The following is an 11,653-nucleotide window of genomic DNA, read 5'->3' on the forward strand; positions in this document are numbered from 1 at the left end:
CAGAAAACTATAAAGTACTCATGAAAGAAATTGAGAAAGACACAAAGAAATGGAAAAATGTTCCATGCTCATGGATTGGAAGAACAAATATTATGAAACTGTCTATGGTACCTAAAGCCATCTACACATTTAATGCACTCCTTATCAAAATACCATCGATTTTTTCAAAGAAATGGAAAAAATAATCCCAAAATTTTTATGGAACCTGAAAAGACCCTGAATAACCATAGGAATGTTGAAAAAGAAAGCCAAAGTTAGTGGCATCACAATTCCAGACTCCAAGCTCTATTACAAAGCTGTAATCATCAAGATAGTACAGTACTGGCACTAAAACAGACACATAGATCAATATAACAGAATTGAGAGCCCAGAAATGGACCTTCAACTCTATGGTCAACTAATGATTGACAAAGCAGGAAAGAATGTCCAATGGAAAAAAGACAGTCTCTTCAACAAATGATGTTGGAAAAATTGGACAGCCACATGCAGAAGGATAAAACTGGACCACTTCCTTGCACCACACACAAAAATAGACTCAAAATGGATGAAAGACCTCAATGTGAGGTAGGAATCCATTAAGATCCTTGAGGAGAACACAGGCAGCAACCTCTTTGACCTCAGACACTGCAACTTCTTCCTAGAAACATTGCCAAAGGCAACAGAAGCAAGGGCAAAAATGAACTGCTGGGACTTCATTAATATCAAAAGCTTTTGCACAGCAAAGGAAACAGACAACAAAACCAAAAGACAACTGACAGAATGGGAGAAGATAGTCGCAAATGACATATCAGATAAAGGGCTAGAATCCAAAATCTATAAAGAACTTATCAAACTCAATACCCAAAGAACAAATAATCCAATCAAGAAATGGGCAGAAGACATGAACAGACAGTTCTGCAAAGAAGACATCCAGATGGCCAATAGACACATAAAAAAGTGTTCAACATCACTCGGGATCAGAGAAATACAAATCAAAACCACAATGAGATACCACCTCACACCAGTCAGAATGGCTAAAACTAACAAGTCAGGACACAACAGGTGTTGGTGAGCATGTGGAGAAAGGGGAACCCTCTTACACTGTTGGTGGGAATGCAAGCTGGGGCAGCCACTCTGGGAAACAGCATGGAGGTTCCTCAAAAAGTTGAAAATAGAGCTACCCTACAACCCAGAAATCACACTACTGGGTATTTACCCTAAAGATACAAATGTAGGGATCTGAAAGGGCATGTGCACCCGAATGTTTATAGCAGCAATGTCCACTATGGACATTGCCAAACTATGGAAAGAGTCTAGATATCTATCAACAGATGAATGGATAAAGAAGATGTGGTACAGCTATACAACAATTGGAATATTATGCAGCCATCAAAAGAAATGAAATCTTGCCATTTGCAATGACCTGGATGGAACTAGAGGGTGTTATGCTGAGCGAAATAAGTCAATCAGAGAAAGACAATTATAATACGATCTCTCTGATATGAGGAATTTGAGAGGCAGGGTAGGGGGTCATGGGGGGTAGGGAGGGAAAAGATGAAACAAGATGCGATGGGGAAGGAGACAAACCATAAGAGGCTCTTAATCTCAAGAAACAAATCTAGGGTTGCTGGGCGGTGGGTGGGGGGTAGGGATAGGGTGGCTGGGTTATGGACATTGGGGAGGGTATGTGCTGTGGTGAGTTCTGTGAAATGTGTAAGCCTGATGATTCACAGATGCCACAGATCCCTGGGGCAAATAATACATTATATATTAATTTAAAATTTTATTTATTTGTTTATTTGACAGAGAGAGACACACCGAGAGAGGGAGCACAAGCAGGGGGGCTGAGCAGGGAGCTTAATGTGGGGCTTAATCCCAGGACCCTGGGATCATGACCTGAGCTGAAGGCAGAAGCTTAACAACTGAGCCACCCAGGTGTCCCCTGAACCCATCTTTTCATGGACTTCCACCTATGAATCCAAATTGTTTCCCCCCTGGGGGAAGTCTTGCAAAATCAGATTATCAAAATAATCATAAGGATTGATGGGCTATGAGGGCTTTTCAGGTTAAATCGCTCCCCATGATGCTTCTAAATGAGCAAGGGGGCACTAAGGTGAACATTCATGGAGGAGCCTGTTTAATGTCAGTGAAGTCCAGAGCCACTGTATCCACGTGAGACCCTGCTTTCATAAAGGGACAAACCCCTTGGAGTAAAGAGCGTATTCCTGTAGTGAGGGTTTCTAAGCAAGCTCAAAGGTATCTAAACCAGTCCAGATGACACTAGGACCATTTTTGGGGACCCATACTCTCGTCCTGTGTGGCCCTGCCCCAGTAAAACTGTGAGGATGAGATCTGCTTCCAAATTGAGGAGTCATGTAAAATTTAACTCAGGAGAAATGACCTTTGGGGAGCCCAGGCGGCGCAGTTAAGCGTTCGGCTCTTGATCTCAGCTGAGATCCTGATCTCAGTGTCCCGTGTGGGGTTCCCCGCTGAGTGTGGAGTCGGCTTGGGATTCTCTCTCTCTCTCTCTCTCTCTCTCTCTCTCTGCCCCTCCTGCTGCTCTCATTCTCTCTAAATAAATAAATAAAATTTTTAAAAATTTTAAATTCTTAACAAATAAGAACAATTTAAAAAATAAAATAAAAAAGAAAGCTTGAGAGCCCTGATCTCTCAGAAGTGCCTGAATGCCTATGGGCTTTTTCTTCAACCAACAAAGGCAAAATTAAGAGAGCTGAACCCATACAAATATTTCAAATCCCTGCCTAAGTTGACTTAATATCCACTAAAACCAGAAGGTATCTGATGGTGCTCACCAGTTGGAGAAGACTAAATGAAGCAAGGCCTGACTCCTGCAATACTCCCATTTTACCCATTAAAAAATCAAATAGGGGCACCTGGGTGGCTCAGTCGGTTAAGTGTCTGCCTTCAGCTCAGGTCATGATCTCAGGGTCCTGGGATCCAGCCCCGGGTAAGGCTCTCCGCTCAGCAGGGAAGCCTGCTTCTCCCTCTCCTTCTGCCCCTGCTCATGTGCTCTCGATCTTGCCCACTCTCTCTCTCACTCACTCTCTCTCTCAAATAAATAAATAAAATCTTAAAAAAAAAATCAAATGGATGAGGTTGGAGTTTTGTCCAAGATCTGGGTACAGTCAGCAAAATTGTGATACCAAGGATCCCTGGAGTTCCAAATCCCCAACACCTTGCTGTCTAATGTACCTACAGACTGAAAATGGTTCACAGTGGTGGCTCTCAGCTCCCCTTTCTGTAGGAGCCCAGCTGACAAGAAGAATCAATATTTATCCACCTTCGCTTGGAAAAACCAACAGTATACCTGGATTGCTGAAGGCCTGTCCTTATTTTTTTTCACAGGTTTTATTAACATCAAGGCTTGGCAAACTTACAGTTCCCTAACAACTCTACAGTCATTCCGTATGGAGATGACCTACTGGTACATCCCCCCTAGGAGGACATTGGGGAAATAGATTTGATTTGTCTATTACAGCACTTGGCTTGCAAAGCCCATAGGCCTCCAATGAAAAACTGCAGTTCTCCAAAGGCAAGGCCCCCAACCTAGGACATTGTTTGGTTGCAAAAACAGTCTCTCTCACCTGAAAGAATAGAGATTATCCCAGACCTCCCCAGACTCACAACTAAGTGATAATAAAGGAGTTTCCTTGGATTTGTAGGATATTGTGGATCTTGGGTTCCAAAATTTTCTCTCATTGCAACTCCCCTGTATGAGCTTACAAGGGTCCCTACAAGAGCCCTTACCCTGGGAAGATAATCGTGAGCAAGCCTTTAGCCAACTAACATTAGCCCTACAACAAAATCTCGCCCTAGGGCTCCTAAATTGTACTAAATCTTTTATCTTATTTGTCCAGAAGCATGATAAGCGGACTCTAGGAATTCTAACACAGCAGCATGGGGGAAAACATGGACTGGTTGCTTACTATAGCTTACAGTTAAACCCAGTAGCCAGACCACATCCAAACTGTTGGAAAGCACTGGCCACAACAGCTAGCCTGGCAGAACACTTCCAAGTACCCCATGCTCTCTGATCAGGCTCAACGTTTCTCAGCAGGTAGACTTATGCCTTATGAGAACCTTCTCCTCTCATCTTCTGACCTCCACCTTAAGTGGTTGGCAACTTGTTCAGCCAGCTCTGCTACTCTACTTTCCCTAACTGACAATGGGATGGACTGCCATACCTGGGTGGGTGTGAGGTTGTGGCTTGCACTGACTCATAGGACACACTGGAAAACCCAGAGGTGATATTCTTGGCTCATGGGTCCCACGCTAAGAGTTCACTAGGGAAATATTGAGCATGATATGCTGTAACAACTCAATATAAACTATTGGAAACGGGGGCGGGGGTGCCCGGGTAGTTCAGATGGTTAAGCGTCTGCCTTCAGCTCAGGTCATGATCCCTGGGTCCTGGGATCGAGCCCCGAATTCGGCTCCCTGTTCAGCAGGGGAGTCTGCTTCTCCCTCTTCCTCTGCAGCTCCCCCTGTCTGTGCTGCTCTCTCACTCTCTCTCTCTGTGTCAAATAAATACATAAAATCTTAAAACTATTGGAAGGGGAAATCTTTCCCAACTCAAGTCTGTGTGACGAAGCAAAGCCACATGCCCGACCCCAGGCTTGTCAGCTATACACAGTAAAATGAATAAGCATTTATGCTGATAGCATGCATACCTATGGGATGGCCCATGACTTGGGCATGTTATGGAAACAGAGAGGGTTCCTCATTTCTAAAGAAACCCCCATCAAAAATGGGCCCCAATAAATAAATGAACCACTCCCTGCTATTCTATTCCCTAACAACTTGCAACGATTAACATTGAAGATCCTAATAGAATACAGAAGCTGAGTATCAAGAAGTACTCTAGCGGACTTCTATGCTAAATCGACCAGCACTAAAATTATTCCAGTAGGCAACTTGAATGAATGAGGGTGCAAGTGCAAAACTAGATGACTCACTGAGGGCCCAGGTGGCTGCCGGGTTCTTTCTAAATGCCATCACTGAAAGCCCTACATTCTGCGACTCATTGTGGGACAGATGAAATGATCCAAATTACGAAAAACTATGGGGGGGGCGGGTAACTGCTCTGAGGTCGCATAACTGGTTTACCAATTTTGGCTACCAAATTGGTTAGCCAGTTTTGGGGACTGATTTGTCCAACCATAACCCTGGAAAGACCATTAAGTTAGACGGAGCATCCCCACCACCTATTGGGGCATGTGAAGACTTACAAATGGATTTCATTCAATTATTCCCTGCAATGGGTTATCAGTATGTTCTTGCAGCTGTATGTTCTTGGGATGGATTGAAAACTTCCCATGCAGGATGGCTGACACCATAATCATGACTAAGAAACTTTTAGAAAATATATTTCCTTATGGGGTATCCCAGGAGAGATTGCCAGTGACAGGGGACCCCATTTCTCCCAAAGCTACCTAAATTAACAAAGTCAACTAGATTGCCACAGCTAAAAGTTCTACCATTGGCTTTGATGGCAATTAGATCAATACCTTTGGGAAGGCATAAAGTAATGCTTTATAAAGGAAATAGTAACAGAAAGACCCGTGTCTTTGGCTGATAGAAACTCATGTGTTGGGGCGCCTTGGTGGCTCAGTGGGTTAAAGCCTCTGCCTTCAGCTCGGGTCATGATCCCAGGGTCCTGGGATTAAGCCCCACATCGGCCTCTCTGCTCAGCAGGGAGCCTGCTTCCTCCTCTCTCTCTCTGCCTGCCCCTCTGCCTACTTGTAATCTCTGTCTGTCAAATAAATAAATAAAATCTTAAAAAAAAAAAGGTGCTAAAAAAAAGGAAACTCATGTGTCTCCCGTACTCACAAATTCTGATATGACTCAGTATTGTAAAGTTTTAATTCATTATGCCGAAGTGTATTTCCACCAGGTAAAGCAAGCTTTCTGTGATCCTTCTACAGATGGTCAAACCTTCCATGAGTTAGAATCTGGAGAGTGGGTCTTCTGGAAACAACACTTAAGAAAGATTGCCCTTGAACCTCATTGGAAGGGGCCACACCAGGTTCTCCTCACTACCCAGGTGGCAGACAAATTTGAGGTACTTGAACCTTGGGTCCCCATATCCCAATTGAAAAGGGCTCCTCCAGACTCTTGGGACTGCATTCTAGCCAGAGATCTAAAATTAAAACAGACTGGGGAGATTCCTCCCCAGAAGCCATCAACATCTTGAGGCAGACAGCTCTCCCAAGATACCGGATCAAGATCTTCATCTCCAATATGAAATCTTTATCCCTTTTATCTATTTGATATTTGCTTTTCTCTCTATTAAAACACGGGAAGGCAGCACTATAATTAGAATTTCACAAATAATACTACTACAGGAAACTTGGCTAACTGCTCGGTTGGTCATGCCATGCCAACATCAGGATTTTACGAGAGAGACCCCCTTAGTTCACTCTACAAGTAATTTCACTGACATCCCACATGCCACTGTACGCTTAAATTTCCCACAGGCCCCTTTTATAAAGTTAAAATGCTAAATCCACAGACCCTCATTCTTTGCCTCAATTTTACCTAACCCTGGAATGGGAAAATGAGATCTGTTGGCAGGGGTCGGGGAAATATATATGAAAGACATTACAGAGCAGTCCGTGTTTATCAGAACATTTTTAGGCTTACGTTTGGGCCTCTATGTTCAGGTGGTCTTTCACTATGTGATAATACAGTATTTGAGTCTTGGTTGAATGATGCTAACACCAATGGGCCCACCATACATGCTAATACTTATGAAGGAGCCCTAGGCATATCTCCTAGCTACTACTCACATGTGGAGGTTTTGGCAATGGCCTCTAAGCTTGGCCCACTCGTTGTCTTGACAGCTGGAGGGTGCAAGGGCTGTGTGAATGTGTGGTTGCTGTATTTACCGTTTCACTGACCCTTCATCATACCTCAGAAACTCAACATTGGTCTGCTCCTTTGAATTTATACTATGACTAAGAAGAAGTTTACCAGCAGATGTATCCCTCTGGATAGGTGTCATTGGGACGGTCCCTTCTTCCTTCGCCTGAGAGAGTACAAACAAATATGTGGTTAAAAACTTGTCCTTGACCTTGGCAACCATCGCTGAGTCTACCGCTCAGGCCATGGTTGGACAACAGATGTCCCTAAAGTCTCTTGTTAACGTGGTTTTCGGCAACAGAATTGCTTTCGGTTACTTGCTGGCTGAAAAAGGAGTTGTCTGTACCTCAATAAAGAACCTTCTACTGCCCCTGGATCAACTTCCAGTTGTGTAGACACTCAAATATGAGAGATTAGCAAACAGGCTACCTGGCTAGAACAGTTTGGTGCCTCATCGGTTACATGCTTTGACTTAGATGGTTCTGGTTGGATTGGCTCATGGGGACCCTGGCTAAGAGTTGATGTCAGCCTCTTGGCATTATTCTATTCACAGTCAGCATTATCATCTGTCTGGGGCACTGAGTTCTCTCCGAGATCGTCCACGCATGTTTGCAGCCATCAGCACCTTGGAGAGTCTCCCTACGCTTGAAGGAACAAGAAACAAGACGCACAACAGGGACACCTGGGTGGCTCAGTCTGTTAAGTGTCTTCCTTTGGTTCAGGTCACGGTCCCCGCTCAGCAGGGAGCCTGCTTCTCCCTCTCCTCCATGCTAGTGCGCTCTCTTGCTATCTCTGTTGCTGTCTCTCTCTCCCAAATAAATAAATTAAAAAAAGAAAAGATGCACAACAGACGAATGGCCAAAGCAATTCTTTGATGAATTTGACATCATAACCACGAATTTCGGTTACGGTAAGAACAATTTAACTCTGATAGTGACTGAGAGTGGTACCGGTACTGAATTTGCGGTCCATCTATTACCATGCAAGGATGACCAAATGGAAGTCATTGTTAAATTAATTCAGCAAGGAGGCCATTAGACAGAGGTGCCTCTCACCCTTGGCACCTATGTAAGCAAACCCAGATCTAGGCCTGTAACTACCTCAAGGTCACCAAAGTGCGACCTAAAGGCAACTGATTGCCAACAGCCACCAGGAGTTCAAGCTATAGCCAATCAATACCTTCCTTACTTTGCTTCCGACTCTTCTCTATTAGTCTTTCTCCAGCTCCCGTTGACAGAGTGCTTCTAACCACTCTGGTTTGGCGCTGCCCCGCTTGAATCGATTTTGTGCAAACAAATTCCTAAAATTTTAATATACCTCAGTTTATCTTTTCCCAGACTTCATTGTGTCTCCACCCTCCAAATCTATGTTGTCTTTTATATTCCTGTCCCCCCTCATCCAGAGGCTTGGGAGTGAGCCTGGTCTTTCTCTGATCAGCACATTGAACCCTGCTCCATGTCCTGTGGATTCTACCCTCTTGTTGGCTCAATCTAGGACAGTGGCTAGCCTCGAAGGGGGTCTTTGTTAAAAATTCGTGAAAAGGGTCCCTTTGGGGCTTGTGAATTAGGGAAGGACGCCCCCTCTGAGTGGAAGCAGCTTTCAGGTGCATGCTTGCTTTACGCATTGCTCCTTGGTGAGAAGAGGTATCCTCTCTTCCTGGGAGACAGCGGGGTGCATGACTCAGCCCCGGGCACAGGTGACATTTCGCCCCCAGATCGCCCCCTTGTGTGCTGGGAAGATGGCACACACATACTGTGGCCCCACTTGAACCTTTTGCCTCCCCTCCGCTGCCTTCATGTTACTTGCACTGCAGTCTGTGGACTGCTTGCCAGTGTCCCCATCTTTCCCTCCTCGCTCCCTCCCTCGTGTTCTCAGGCTGCCTCCAGAACGCCTTGCACACCGGCTCCAGGCATTCCTCAGGCCTTCAGGACAAATGCAGACTCTCAGCCGGGCACCCAAGGCCCTGGTCCTGCTCATTCCTATTTCCTCTTCTGTCTTGCCCACCGGAAACCCTTCACCCCAGGCACTTCCCTGGCCTTGGCTAGGAAAGCCCTAGCTCCTTTCTCCTCCGGGCAACCCAGTTGCAGCCCTTCAAGACTTGTCTCAGTATTTTCCCTAGAAGTCTCCTCCGACTGGATGGCCTCCCTCTCGGCTCTTATCACACTGTGCTGCAGTCGAGCCTGGCTAACCATCAGGCACTGAGGACATAGTGCCTAGAACCTACGATAGCTATAGGGGCTCATGGAAACATTTGAATTTACTTTAAAATCAGAAGAGAAAAGTAACATTCAAGGCTCAAAGAAGAGGCATTATCTTTCCTCACATCAGAGAAAATAAAGAGGTTTGAAGGGCCCACAAATATCTATTAAATCTTTTTTTTTTTTTTTTTTTTTTTTTTTTTTAACTAGAGGAAGATACACATGGAGCCCAAAGCCCATAGGTCCCATGAAAAGCCCCAGTGTGGTCCTGGTTACTACTGCTTGCCCATCTTGCAGGAGACCCTGTAAGGGAAGATCTGTTCCGAAGGGTGAATGAAACATCCCCACCCCCTCCCGGGCTGTGTTAGGTAATTTTTTCGGTGATGAGAACAAAGCTTCATCTTCACAGGGTGGCTGTAAGCATCAGTTGGTGAGAATGCTTCAGGACTACAGAGCTGGGAGCCATTTCTGGAGCCGAGCTGGATGTGGACAAGGAGAGAAGCACCACGCATTAAAAAAATGGCTCCGGGTGGCTTTGATACCTTTCTTTTGGTAACAAATAAAATGATCCTACTTAAGGGCGCCTGGCTGGCTCATGGGTAGAGCGACTCTTGATGTGGGGGTTTTGAGTTCGAGCCCCACGTTGGGTGTGGAGATTACTTAAAAATAAAATTCTTAAAAAAATATCCTATTTATACTGATAGAGAACCGGCAGGACACATAGCCAGAGTGTTGCACAGTAGCCAGTCCTGGTCATAGGTTACCTTTGTGATTTTTTTTTTTTTTTTTTTTTTAAAACCCAGACTTAGGAGCATTTGAAGGTCAGGTCTGTATCTCATTTTCCCTTTACGGCTGGGGATCGGCACAAGTGAAGGATATAATGAACCAAAGAATCCCCCACCTCATAGCACTGTCTGTCACCACCATCAGGGTCCCAGAGTTCCAAGAGGCTGCAAACAGCGCAGCTGCAACCTGATAGCAAGGCCAGCAGTGCAGAGAACAGAGCTGGAGGGCCGAGACTCAGTTTACCCAAGGAGATATCTCTCGCCGGTCATCGTGGGGACAACATCTCCAAGTGGTGACAGACACCTTCAAGTACTTAAGAAATTTTAGTTCTGGGCCACTCTTCACGAACGCTTAGGGGATAGGCTTCCTGTGTTCCAAGTAATTTATTTCCCATGGCTCCCGAAGGGCGGGAATTGTTTCCTTTTTATAAGCCGTTGGTGCCTGTTAAGTCATAAACAGTATCAGTCTTGTCTGTCTCCTTCACCGCCCAGCGTCTACAAGCGTGTTGGCACACAGTAGGTGCTGGATGGGCGAACGAGTCTGTCCAGGGTGACTTCTTTAACGGATCTCTGGGTACCTCCCCAGGGAAAAGCATAAAACCCACCTCGAGATAATAAGACCCTGCATGGCCTCCGCACCCTGTAATTTAGATCTCTAGGAATCGCCTTTGTTGTGGGCGACCAACCACAGGCAAAGCGAGCACCTGCTCCTCCAGCCGGTCCTCGCGGAAAGACCCGCGCCCCTCGCTGCTTCTCGGGATCCCTTCTCTCCGCTTCCTGGGAGCTGGGGGCCCCGAGGCATCCCGGGGCTTGCGGCCAGGGTGCGCCCCAGCGCTTCGCAGCCGTGGTGGCTCGCGTCCCGAGGTGCTCGACACCCCGCCCGGGGTCAGCGTTCTTTGCCTCCTCGGGCCGGGCGGGGGTTTTGGGGGCGCGTCAAGGGCCTCGTCTGGCACCCCCAGGCCTCCGGGGGCCGGAGCCTGAGTCACCGCGGCGCACGCCCTCTCTTCCCGGCTTTCAGTCTGGGGCCCCCTCCGTCCCGCAGCGTCGGGCCCCGGCGCAGCCGGCTTTCCCCGAGTCTACTGCGCGCCCCCTCTCCCCGGCCTGAGTCTCTGCAGCTGCGGCCCCCGCCCCCGGCCGGCTCTCCGGGAGCTTCGCCGGTCCGCCCCTCCCATGGAGGAGCCCGAACTCCCGGCGTTCCGGGGAGGCTCCCGCGGGAGGGGGCGCGGCCGCCCCCGCGGCTCCACCCTCTCCGCGGGGCCGCGGCCATCTGGGGCCCCTGCCAGTCGCGTCCGTTCTGGGGCCCGCGCCGAGCTCGTGCGGGAGGAGGCAGCCCCGGCGGGGACCCTGGGCCTCCCATCGGGCGGTCTCCGGCCGGCACGAGTGCGGGGAGCCAGGCGCTGAGATGCCCCGAGGGGGCAGTGGCTGCGAGCCGAGCCCGGGTGGAAGCGCGTCGCAGCGGACGCGGGCGCCCCTCGCCACTTCAGTGACCCTTCAGGAGCCGGGACCGGAGCCCCGGAGGCGGCGGTACGGGCCCGCGAGGGCGGCGAGGTCTGTGCTCCCAACGTCCGGGGCGGGCGCCGGCTGCGGAGCCTCGGGCCAGCTCGTCGCCTCCCGCCTCTCCCCTCCAGCCCCCCGCGAGCTGGCAGGAGGAAATAGCGCGCGGCCCCTTTAAATTTACCCAGGAGCCCTTAAAGGAGCCCCAGGGGCCCCAGACAGGAGTCCCCACCCCGGTCCAGCCCGCGCCGCCGAGCGAGCAGCCAGCCGTCCGTGCGGCCAGCCGCCCGGTGCATGCGCCCCGCGCCCCGGGGC

At 48.2% G+C, this 11,653-nt stretch overlaps 1 protein-coding gene across 1 annotated transcript in view; it reads right to left on the reverse strand.

Annotated features, from left to right (window-relative positions):
• The window catches only part of LOC111149499 (putative monooxygenase p33MONOX), a 15,460-nt gene extending 3,826 nt beyond the window's left edge, over positions 1–11,634 (reverse strand). The window contains 3 exon segments of the mRNA XM_022506597.1: positions 9,961–10,031; positions 10,549–10,790; positions 11,571–11,634. Of these exon segments, the coding sequence (XP_022362305.1) occupies positions 9,961–10,031; positions 10,549–10,790; positions 11,571–11,634 (377 nt within the window).
• Positions 11,635–11,653: the final 19 nt, after the last annotated feature.

Source organism: Enhydra lutris, unplaced genomic scaffold, assembly GCF_002288905.1.
Source record: "Enhydra lutris kenyoni isolate GAN:26980312 unplaced genomic scaffold, ASM228890v2 scaffoldscaffold22, whole genome shotgun sequence".
NCBI classification, from domain to species: Eukaryota; Metazoa; Chordata; class Mammalia; order Carnivora; family Mustelidae; genus Enhydra; species Enhydra lutris.